The sequence below is a fragment of the Macaca nemestrina genome, chromosome 6 (genome assembly GCF_043159975.1).
Source record: "Macaca nemestrina isolate mMacNem1 chromosome 6, mMacNem.hap1, whole genome shotgun sequence".
Taxonomy (NCBI): domain Eukaryota; kingdom Metazoa; phylum Chordata; class Mammalia; order Primates; family Cercopithecidae; genus Macaca; species Macaca nemestrina.
In genome coordinates this window covers 41,515,289-41,527,574 of record NC_092130.1, presented here as the reverse complement: position 1 = coordinate 41,527,574, position 12,286 = coordinate 41,515,289, and the positions used below count along the sequence as shown (strand labels likewise).

Here is a 12,286-nt window from a genome sequence, read left to right as displayed (position 1 = left end):
ACTTTTAAAACATTATGTTAGGCCGGGAGCAGTGGCTCATGCCTGTAATCCCAGCACTTTGGGAGGTGGTCAGGAGTTCGAGACCAGTGTGGCCAGCATGGTGAAAACCCGTCTCTACTGAAAATACAAAAATTTGCCTGGCGTAGTGGCGCACACCTGTAACCCCAGCTACTTGGGAGGCTGAGACACAAGAATCACTTGAGCCTGGGAAGGGGGAGGTTGCAGTGAGCTGAGATCGCGCCACTGCATTCCAGCCTGGGTGACAGAGCAAGACTCAGTCTCAAAAAGAAACACACACAAAGCAAGTTACAGAAGTCTACATGTTACATGATTCCATTTATGTGAAATGTCCACAATAGACAGATCCATAGAGAGAGAAAGTAAATTAGTGGTTGCAAAAAAAAAAAAGGGAGGGGTAAGGAGAGTTATGGGAAATGGCTGCTAATGGATATGGATGGGGTTTCTTTTTGGAGTGATGAAAATGTTCTAAAACTGAATGTGGTGAATGTTGCACAACTGCAAATATACTTTAAAAAAACCAATGAAATTGTGGCCTTTAAATGGGTGAATTGTAGATAGGTGAATTTTATCTCAATAAAGCTGTTTTTTGTCTTTTGGTTTTTTTGGAGACAGAGTCTTCCTATGTTTGCCCAGGCTGGTCTTGAACTCCTGGGCTCAAGCAATCCTCCTGTCTCAGCCTCCCAAAGTGTTGGGATTACAAGCTTGAGCCACCATGCCCAGCTTGTCTTTTTGAGGTGGAGTCTCAGTGTGTTGCCCAAGTTGGAGTGCAGTGGTGGGATCACAGCTCACTGTACCCTTGACCTCCTGGGCTCAAGCAGTGTTCCCACTTTGGCCTGTCAAGTAGCTGGGACTACAGGTGTGTGCCACCATGCCCAGCTCATTTTCTTTATTGTTTGTAGAGATGGGGTCTCACTATGTTATCCAGGCTTTAAAATTAATATTTATTTTATTTTTTTCATTTTATTTATTTTTTTGAGATAGAGTTTCACTCTTGTTGCCCAAACTGGAGTGCAATGGTGTAATCTCTGCTCACCGCAGCCTCCGCCTCTCGGGCTCAAGCGATTCTCTTGCCTCAGCCTCCTGAGTAGCTGGGATTACAGGCGTGCACCACCACATCTGGCCAATTTTGTATTTTTAGTAGAGATGGGATTTCACCATGTTGGTCAGGCTGGTCTTGAACTCCCGACCTCAGGTGATCTGACTGCCTTGGCCTCCCAAAGTGCTGGGATTACAGGTGTGAGCCACTGCACCTGGCCTAAAATTATTTTTAAATCTTAATAGGTTATACATTTTTTGAGCAGTTTTTTTGTCAAAGATTCTTCCATTAAGAAGAAAATGAAAAATACTTTTGCTTAGATACAATGTATTTTTCATGAATACATTTTGATAATGTATCGAGAACCTGAAATGCCACATTTTCATCACAAGATATTTGTGGTGAGTAACCAGAACAACCCAGACATCCTACAGTAGGAGAATAACAGTGTGTCCATAACATAGAATAATAAACTTAGTGTTTTAAACATATATTTAATGATATGGAGAAGTATTTACAATAAGAATCAGGATAGTCCATTTTAAGTGGCATATAATTCTAACTGTGTATTTTTTGATGTGGCTATATATGTGTCTATATGAGGAGTAAAAAGCCTAGAATTTAGTGTCACTGAAAATGGTAGACTTGCCACCATGAATAAGCTAGTACAGTTAATTTTTTTTTTGTTTTATCATTGTCCATAGTTTGCAAATAAAATATGTATTACTTCAGCCTCACCATATAAAACCTGTAGTTTAACACTCTTCCCCTGTCTTTGTGATAGTTAGGATAGAGCATGTGGTGTGATGTCTCCTAGTGAAATGCATGTAAGGCAAAGCCATGACTCTGAAAAAGAGTAAACAATGAAGTTTAATATCTTTTGCAGGTTATTAATGCTGCATTGGCTTTAGCGGCAAAACCACAGAGTAAACTGGCCCAAGAGAACATGGACCTTTTTAAAGAACAGTGGGAAAAGCAAGTCCGTGTTCTCACAGATGCTGTCGATGACATTACTTCCATTGATGACTTCTTGGCTGTCTCAGGTAATGAGCTGGTTCCCCAGAGAAGTATGTGAAGATGTTCATAATTACTTTTGTCTAAGTTGTATTAATGGGCAAACACTCCTACGTCTTGGCAGGTAAATTATTCTAACAATAATATTGTGCTGATTTTCATTTTAATGTTTAAAAAGCCATCAGCTACAGGGTTTTCAAGTGACAGCTACTCAGCTACCGGGAAGTAGCTGGGGTTGGAGATGTTTCCCTTGATAGGGCTGGTCTGAATCCTAGGAGCATGAATTAGAAACCTGGGTGGCAAAGGCTTATCCCTGCTTGTATAGAGTGAGGTCTTTCAACTGGGGCCGGTAGAACACTATGACCATCCATCATCCCTCTTGCTGCCATTGTGTTTAGAAAAAAACATTGATCTGTGTCTTGGTGGAGACTGTGGTTATTTGTTATGAGCCTATGAAACTTAGGAGAAGAAGGGATTCTCAACACCATCACCTTTAGTTTCTTTTTAAAAATAATTTCTTCCCTTCTTGGAAAGCCTCTCTTCTGTCTCTCAGAGATGATCGCAGTCATAGTTTATCTGCCTACTTTTCCAAAGACAGAATGTCTGCATGATGCACAGATAGAAAACAGAGAGGAAATATTTAAGTGCCATTTAATTATGAACTTGCAAAAAATAAATCTGGGTAATTCACCTCACAAAAACAGTTGATTTCATTATATAAACATAAACTGGTAATGACTTAGTAAATTGCATTCATATAGAAAATGTCTGTCAAATGCAATTCAGTGTTTATCGCACAGAGATAAATTTCAATCCCATCTTCTTAGAGTTGAGTAACTATAAATGCATTCTCCATTTAACGGGGCCTCTGTTGCCCTTTGCTACACGGCTTGTTCTCTGAAAGTGCCAGACTTCCTGAGGCCAGTGGCTGTGGGCAGAATCAGTGGCTAAGTTTTTGTAGGGCTGAAACTACCTGTCACCCCAGGGAACCACAGGCTAGAACGTGGCAGTAGGGCTCAAAACAGAAGCGGGGCTTAAGTACATGCACAGCACAGCCCTCCAGCAGTGACCTATATAAGAGTGACTGTGTATTCTGCATACCAATGCCTCCCTGTCTTCGCACTCTCTCCTTAGGACGGGTAGTCTTGGCTTAACTTGAGAAACTGAGGAGCAGGCAATCTGTAAACTGCAAAAAGTAGGGGGTAAACCATGTTGCTGCAAGACTGCCAAATTGCAGGTGTTGGTACTTTAAAACAAAAAACTCATTTGCAAGCACATCTTTGCAGGTGCCAAAAATGCAGCAATGGCTTTTTTGGGAAATCTTGGCCTTCTGTTGTTTTTCCCAATGAAGTACTGAATTATTCTTTTTCATCGGTTTAGAGAAAAACATTCCACCTTCACAGCACACTTTTAAGCAAACAACAAATTCTGAAATCTAAATGCAGAGCCCTCCTCCGGATAAATACTACATTCTTAAAGTTACTTTTTTGAGATTAGGTTGGGTATGTCTCAGGCTTGGTCTCAAGGGATTTTCAGTCCTCCTTATAGCAAAGTAAAATGTAACAGCATCAAATGTCCCTCATGCACCATTCGTCAAGTCAGTGAAGAAAAGGGATTCTGCAGCAGCATTTAGTGGATTCTAGGCAATATCTTTAGGGCATGTGACATAAAAGAATGGTAAAGAGAAATCACATTCTTTTAACAGATACACTGTTGTCTGGTGAGTGTGTTTCGTTTTTATGCAAATGTATGAGAGTATAAGAGGGGATTGATTTGATGGAAAGGAGTTTAGACAGTTTCTATTTAGCAAATAAAATCATGGAACAATTCTTTCAGTCAAAGGTGGTGGTGTTTTTAGAGCATCTGAATTTTAGAAGTCTACCCTGGTGTGTTTTTCTGATGTTCTGTCACAGCCTTGCTTAGGAATGTTAAGTAATTAAATCACCAATAGGGCAAGACCTTTCTTCATAATTCCTCTGATTTATACAATATGCTTTTTGGGGGGAATAGATAAAGGATGGAGACAAGCAGATGCCTGTGCAGGTTTCTACTGGAATGACCAGTTAATTTGCAGCATTCAGACTCCTTTATACTCTTACGTACATACCTTACCCATGGTAGCTTTAGCACTTTTTTTTTTTTTTTGAGATGGAGTTTTGCTCTTGTTGCCTAGGCTGGAGTGCAATGGCGGGATCTCAGCTCACCACAACCTCTGCCTCCTGGTGGTTCAAGCAATTCTCCTGCCTCAGCCCTCCTCCCGAGTAGCTGGGATTACAGGTGCTTGCCACCATGCCCTGCTAATTTTTTGTATTTTTAGTACAGACAAGGTTTCACCATGTTGGTCAGGCTGGGCTCAAACTCCTGACCTCAGGTGACCCACCCGCCTCAGCCTCCCAAAGTTCTGGGATTACACGTGTGAGCCACCGCATCCGGCCCAGCTTTAGCACTTTTTATTTCGGGGGACTAGAGATACTTCTCCATCTCACCTGACACACAGCCTAGGCAAGTGTCATCTGCAGCAGTCACGGGCAGTATTTAGATGAGAAGCCACATCTTGGCCCTGACCTGACCCTGCCTCATTTGTCAGTGTCCCCTGGCCCTAAAGCATAGTGGTGCTTTGGTGGACCCATAGTGAGATGGGCTTGTTTTTGAGTAGGGGGCTGCCTGGCAAGTGCCCAGCACAGGATCTGGCTTTTGAGGTAGGTGGGCTTCGTAGCTTTTACTAAACGAACAGCAGGGATGCACCCTGACTCCTTGGAGTGTTTGTTTTCTTCTGTCTCCTGGGGCTTGAGGCCCTTTGATACAGTGTGAGAGGTTTTATGTAGTATTTGCATTTGTGATTTTCCACCATCAAATTCTTTTACACTCCATGGGGCCTGGATATTGGCTATAGTGCTGTCCAGTCACTGAGAACCTGTCCATGAGTAAATCATTTATGGAGTAGGGCTTCAACTCCTTTGTTCTGGATATTCTGCCCCATTGGTTCCAGAAATTCCCTCATACTTAGAACAAGTCATGTCCTGATCTGTGGCTCAAAAAGTAATAGTCATCTTGTGTATAACCTGGTGCAGCCACCAAGACCCCATGCCAGCATTTTATGAGGCTGTAGGGCAGGGGAACTTTGGTCATTGCCAAATAATGTGACAGTCGCACTTGCATAGAAAGAGAGGAATATGCATGATACCTCCAGGGAGGAGGGGTAGGGTCTCCTCAGCCACAAGCTGTTCTATTCCAAATGCTGCCTTGTAAATATTGGAGATGGTTTAAAATGGTAGCATTCAGCAAACCAAGAATATATTTATATTGACCAATCCCTTAAGGAGAGTGGTTTGAAATTCATCAAAGTGATAGAGACTCTTTGAATTTCACTTGGATTGTATTTGATAAACATTTTCCATGGAAATGTTATTGATTTCCATTCTCTCACTCTGCTTACATGTTGCAGTTTTGGCTCCCTTTTTTTGAAGATGCAAGTGATTGTTTAGAGAAGCTGTAATTGGGTTTATTAAATTTTTTACTAAATGCTCTTAGAAACAATATAATGCATTAAATGCTTTGGAGCAACACTTGGAGTGGTAATTTGCACTCTCCTTCATTAAGTGTCAGTGTGTCCAAAATATTTGGTCTGATTGGGAGGTCATTAAATAGAAAGATTACTGTACCTAAATGTTGGTTTTGTGTTTAATAGCAGAAATGCTAAACTATAGACAGAGTTTCTGTCTTTGGAGGAAGTGGTGAAGTTAGACTAGTGGTGATTTTTTTTTTTTGAGACGGAGTCTCACTCTGTTGCCAGGCTGGACTGCAGTGGCGTGATCTTGGCTCACTGCAGTCTCCACCTCCCGGGTTCAAGCGATTCTCCTGCCTCAGCCTCCTGAGTAGCTGGGATTACAGGCACCTGCCACCACACCCACCTAATTTCTGTATTTTCAGTAGAGATGGGGTTTTACCATGTTGGCCAGAATGGTCCCGATCTCCTGACCTTGTGATCTGTCCGCCTCAGCCTCCCAAAGTGCTGGGATTACAGGCATGAGCCACCATGTAATCAGAAATCACCTGGCCGGTGATTTTTTTTTTCCTTTTTAAGCCTACTACATAGAGTTTACATGGCAAGCCCTCAGAATAGTTCATGTCACAGGGTAAATCCTCTACATAAAGTATGAAACATCATTTTCATTTTCTTTGTGTGCAGCAGCCCTGCATACGCTGCTTGCTATAAAGATACCCAGGGCAGAGGGTACAAAGAGGAGGCTCTAGTGCTACACATTGTAGACTGAAGTTCTGACATCTCTTATGGAGAATGCCAATCGGCACCGTTCCTGGAGGGCAATTAGGTACCATACTTCTACTTTAAACATATATACCTTTTAACTCAGCGATCTCATTGCTAGACATTTTCTCTAGGGGAGTGTCACAAATGTTTGCCAAAATACCTGTATAGGGATGTTTTCTTCAACCAGAATGTCTAAGGGAAGATTGAATAAGTGAATTATAGCCCCTCCATCTCTTCAGTAGGGTACTATGCAGCCATTAAAATGGATGAGGTAGATCTGTAGGGCCATACCTAGAAAGGTTTTCAAGTGAAAAAGATACAATAGTGTCCATAATATAATTCCTTTTATATTCATTTACATATAGTTGTCCATATTTTATATGGACTGGTGTGTGTGTGTGTATGATTTTTTTCTATTAGAAGCACACCTATAAATCATGTGTTGGACAGCTGTTCATGGGTACAGATTTGTGTATCTACTCATAGTGGACCTATGCTGTTTCCTTAGCTAAAATGATTTATGGTTTCAGTTAGTGTGGGCACAGCCTGGCCCCCTCCGTTAAACAGTGGACTCGCACCTCCCCGCATCAGGTTCAGTTGTGGAGAGGAGGCTGGGTGCTCTGTCCTGGGCGGCAGCCTCAGCGAGCCTGGGGCTTTCCTAGAGACAAGTGTTTCATGAGGGTAGAGAATATTACTTTGTTCAGCTTCCTGAAGTGGGGAATGTTACTCTAAAAAATGGCGTACCCTTTCCTGGTTTAGGTTCATCTAGAAGAAGGCCAGGATGAATTCAAGAAAGTCTAGATGGATTTAAAAAAAAAAAAAAAAAAAAAAAGATGTATCTAGACAAAGGTTAAAAAATCCTTGGTAGAAGTTTGGGTCACTTTGTTTAATGAACGGGAAGGAATGCCATACTTCATTGATTCTGAAACAGGGATGAGTCTTAAAATCAATGATATGAGAAAATATTGGTTCTTAGTTTTGTTATCAACACACTTTCTTTCCATTTTATTCCTTTCTTTTCCTTAGCAATGCAAGTTTCATCTTAATGGTATCGTGTTAGATCCAGTAAAAGCAACAATTTTTAACCCAAGACCTTGTATGGTCGGCCTGCTCAGTACATTTTTTAGTTTGAATTATTAGAGTTTATATACTTCAGAAATGCTTGTGATGGGCTCCAAATCCGTTTATTCTTGTAATTGGTTTAAATGTCCCTCTTAAAATGTGTTTATGTTAGAAGTTTAATATGTTTACTCTTTCATTAGTTCATTGGTATAAACCCTGGCAAGTCTCATAATCTGTAATTAATAGAGATCAAAATATGGTCTTAACTATATTGCAGTAATCTAGTTTTCCCTTCTCTAATAAGAATTCTTACTATTTCCTGGCCTTTTCTGGAAAGGTATTTTTTGTTTGTTTTGGTTTTTGTTTTTGAGACGGAGTCTCACTCTGTTGCCCAGGCTGGAGTGCAGCGGCGTAATCTCGGCTTACTGCAACCTCTGCCTCCTGGGTTCAAGCCATCCTCCTGCCTCAGCCTCCAGATATGCACTTTAATGGCTGCATAGTTCCCATAATTCACTTATCCACTCTTCTCTTGGTTTGCTTCCACGTTGTTATTATAGATGAGTTTGAGCAAACTCTTTGTGGTGGGGTTCCTAAAAATGTATAGTGTCAGGCTTTTTCCTTTGAGGAAAAATAGTTGTGGTGTTTTGCCCAAATTCAGCTGTGTGACTGTTAGGAGCCACCCATCAGCTTCATAGGAGTCAGGGGTTTTCACCTCTAGGGACCCTTCAGATATCACAATAAGCCCATCTGTGTACCATGAAGAGGGTTATTAAATAGTTCATCTCATGCCTCAGGCTCCTCTAGAGGAGGCTTCAACCTGCTTTCCAGCACCTTCTCCTATCCCTGGGCTGTACTGGCTTCTTGGTAGATTGTCTGAATATCATCAGCATCTCCTGGAGGGAGAGGGAGAGCGGACAGTGGACTTTTGTTCTAATTTAGCCTTTCCTTTATTTGGGACACAGGGTCAGTGAAGCTAGAGGAAGAGAAGTTATTGATGCTTCTGTGATTTTCTGCCAGGCTTACAGAACAACTGTGTCTCAAAGATGGGCATGTCTCCTGTTTTTTGTTTTATTTTGTTTTATTTTTAAAGCCTGGAATGAAGATTGTTATTCTTGAGGGTGATAACAGGTTTAGTTTCTGTCTCTGTCACTAGTCACTGGTCTCTCCAATGAAATATATGTAAAGCTTTCAGCACTGTGGCTGGCACCAAGCAAACAATAAATGATAGATGCCAGCTTACAGTTGCCACCTTCTCATAGAAGGCCTCCTTCCTCATTCAGCTTTTTGCTTGTTCTCCAGAGAATCACATTTTGGAAGATGTGAACAAATGTGTCATTGCTCTCCAGGAGAAGGATGTGGATGGCCTGGACCGCACAGCTGGTGCAATTCGAGGCCGGGCAGCCCGGGTCATTCATGTAGTCACCTCAGAGATGGACAACTATGAGCCTGGAGTCTACACAGAGAAGGTTCTGGAAGCCACTAAGCTTCTCTCCAACACAGGTACGGGAACTCTAGCTTTTCAGTGCTCGCACACACTGCAACCTGAGTAGGGCAGGCCACCCGATTAGCCCAGCCCTGTGGTGAGGAAGGAGGAGTCGGGAACTCAGATTTGGTCTCATGGCACATTGGGCTCCTGAGAAGTTGGTCATAGCCAAATTCAGGCCTCACAAGCATATTTTCTTCATGTGTATCTCATGAGTAATCATGGGACTAATTCTAAACACACTATTTAAGATGAATTTCTGAGTTTAACCTCTTATTAGTGAGTAAAGACTAAATTAAGGTAGGTCCCATTCTTAAGCAAGGCTTCAAGTTAGTCTCACTTCCAAGTTCTCAACCATCCAATCCCTCTGTTGCAGAGAAAAAGATGATTTGAGTTGTTGAGTTGTTGTAAAATACTGCATTTATTTCAACCATAAATACTCCTCACATAGATAGAAGTAGAGGCTCTTCATCATAAGCGTCACCTCTTTCTGTCTAGCTGAGTGATTCAGGGAGGGTCAGGGGAATGATGCTGCCTGCATACCAGGACATCTGCTGTGCCCCTTTCTCCACAGTCATGCCACGTTTTACTGAGCAAGTAGAGGCGGCCGTGGAAGCCCTCAGCTCGGACCCTGCCCAGCCAATGGATGAGAATGAGTTTATCGATGCCTCCCGCCTGGTATATGATGGCATCCGGGACATCAGGAAAGCAGTGCTGATGATAAGGGTGAGTAACTGCATTTCAGACTTAACAGCTTCTTTCTTATCATTTGCTAAACTTGAGCAATGCGTCATTCTAGAACTCGGCAGATGCGGTAGCAGTATATTAAAACCATGAATCTAAAATCTGTTAGAATGAGATATATTTAATTACGTTGTCTAAAATGACTGTTAGTTGCAAGTTAGAGCCCAAACTTGGGCCAAGAAGAGGAGCTAGCCTGAGTTGACGATTTAATTTAGGATAAACAGTCTCTACAACATGAGGCTTCAGTTTGAGTTAGGCAGGAAATTATAGAAAATAATGGTTCTCAAGCTAGTATCAGAGAAGGAAGTCTTTTCGTAATGCAGATTCAAGTTACTGTTCACATGGAGTGCCCCTCTCTTCGGAGAGGCTGCAGGCAGACAGGATGATGGAACCCCAGGGTGTTGCGGGGAGAAGTGGCCCCAGGTGATGCTCCTAGGCTCATGGCCAAGTGCTGAACCCCTTTCCCCATAGCCAGAATGCCTGGAGGGCCTGTAGCAAGGGCAGAGGAGAAACGGGCCTCTGCGGCATCTGTGGTTGAGCTCCCGGCTTACCGTCCTGCTCTCTGACACTATTCCTGTCTTCATTCAAGAATTACCCTTCCAGCCCCTGGGCGTCTCAGTTTCTTGATGTCTTGTCCTCCTCCACCTCAGCCTTGTGGCCATAGCCGTACCTCAGCTTTTGTCACTGCCTGCCATTGTCTTTGTCATCCCCAGCAGCCCGGTTCTATTGTTGAGGTTGCGCCCTTGAGTCCTGCAACTCCCAGCGAGCCTTTTGAGTCCACTGTGGGGTCTTCAGTCAGTTGGTCCTCCCTGTTTGACACTCACTCAGCCCCTTGTGTCCTTGGTTCAGTCTTTTTTCAGCTTTGAGTCCATAGTTGAATATTCTCACTCCTCTGCCCAGCTGTTTCCTTACACTTGCCTTGCAAGGTGCAGTCTTAGCAAGATCCTGCTCTCATGAGCACAGTGCAGATGGCCACAGCCACGCCGATGGAGCCGCAGAAGCCGCGGCCATTTGTGGGCCCTTGCTGCCCTGCAACAGGTGCCCGTCCACCCACCCACACCTGTGCCCCTGTGCTATTTGGCCCTCTTGCCGATTTCATTGAGGATACTGAGGCAGTTAGTACGGCCACCCCGCTGCATCCATGCCTGTGTGCTCTGCCTTCCTCCTAGGACTATGGGCATTGCTGTTGGTGCTTCTGGCCGAGGCCGTCCCTTGCATGTCCTTGTACTGGGGTCCCAGCTTCTTCACCCCCTGCCTTCTGTACCTTTCCCCAAGCCTATGATGATTTCTCCCATTTTTAAGGGGGAAAAAATCTCTTGACCCACACCCCTACTCAGTCTCCTTGGCTGGTTTCTCCCCATCTCCTCAGCCTGTGAAACATGGGTGTGGCCTGCTGGGAAGTCCTTGGCCTCTTCAGAGTCCTGTCTAGAGGCCGACTCTCCTAAGTTCCACACTTGCCTGTGCACCTTGCCTCCTCCCTCTCACTTGCTCCACCCAGGCAGCACATGTTGATAGTGACTCCGTCTTCCCTTGCTCATGCGCAGACCTCAGATCTTTTATTTCCCTTTTGTCCCATACCCCACATCCGCTTTATCTGTGAATTCTTTTGGCTCTCCCTTCACAGTAGAGAACCTGAACATGTTCTCACCCTCGTCCAAGCCGCCAGCACCTCTCATCCGGGTTCATGCAGGTGCCACTCAGCTGGTTCCCCTTTCCAATCCTGGGTGCCTACAGTCTCATGAGCCACAGGGCAGCCAGAGCGATTTCTCTAAGCTTCAGTCAGATCATGTTATCCTCTGTGCCATCCTCTCTACAGGCAGCCACGTCATTCTTTATGCTGGCCTACAAGGCTTTCTAGGACTAGAACCTGTCACTTCTCCAACCTCATCTCCTGCTGATCTCCCCTTGTGCTCATGGGGTTCCAGGCAAGCTGGTGACATAGGGGCAGTGAGCTAAGCCCCACTTCTGTGGCCTCCTTGCTATTCACGCAGTTCCCTGGGCCAACGCCCCTTCCCCACAGCCTCAATGCTGCCGCCCGCCCCGCCTACCCCCTCCTTGAGAGCACCTTCTCATCAGACTTTTCCTAACACCCGCATGGAGTTAAAACCTCGCTTTATTCCTCTCTGCTTTCTTTATACACTGGCCACTTTTGATGTGTCATATAATTCATTTGCTTACTTTGTTGCCATTTCTTCCATTAGAATACGCATGAGAGGAATTTTTATCTGTCTGTCACTTTGTATCTCTAGGGCCCAGAATGCTTGGCAGAGAGAGAATGAATGAATGAATGAATGAATGAATGAATGAATGAGAGTACTCGGTTTTCTTGGCAAGAACGGTTCTTGGGTCTGCGATGGGGTCCTGGGAAGGCAGAGATGATGTTAGGAGGTGGTCCTTTGAAAAGCCCCTTAACTGATTGCATGCCAGTCCCGAAGGCATGTGTGACTGCAGTGTTAAAACCGTCAGTGCTGGCATTGTGTTTTGTGTCACCAAGTCCGTCGGCCTCCAGGACCTCACGCGGACATGCTGTCTGGTGCCACCTGAGTGAGCATCCACTCCTTACCTCATCAAGGGACAGGCCCAGCCTTTGCGCAGCACGCTCTTGGTGGCTCCGGAATGTTTCTTGCGTATCTTCTTGTTTGAACCTCACAGCAAG

General features: G+C 44.0%; 1 protein-coding gene across 7 annotated transcripts in view; it reads left to right on the top strand.

The window, feature by feature from the left end:
- The window catches only part of LOC105467073 (catenin alpha 1), a 178,127-nt gene that overhangs the window by 159,022 nt on the left and 6,819 nt on the right, over positions 1-12,286 (top strand). For all 7 annotated transcript variants that reach the window (XR_011624652.1, XM_071098350.1, XM_011716416.3 and 4 more), the window contains 3 exons: positions 1,944-2,100; positions 8,703-8,903; positions 9,461-9,612. Coding sequence is in view for 6 of the 7 variants with exons in the window: in XM_071098350.1 (XP_070954451.1) it covers positions 1,944-2,100; positions 8,703-8,903; positions 9,461-9,612 (510 nt within the window). In the remaining variant the exon portion in view is untranslated. The remainder of the gene's footprint in view (positions 1-1,943; positions 2,101-8,702; positions 8,904-9,460; positions 9,613-12,286) is intronic.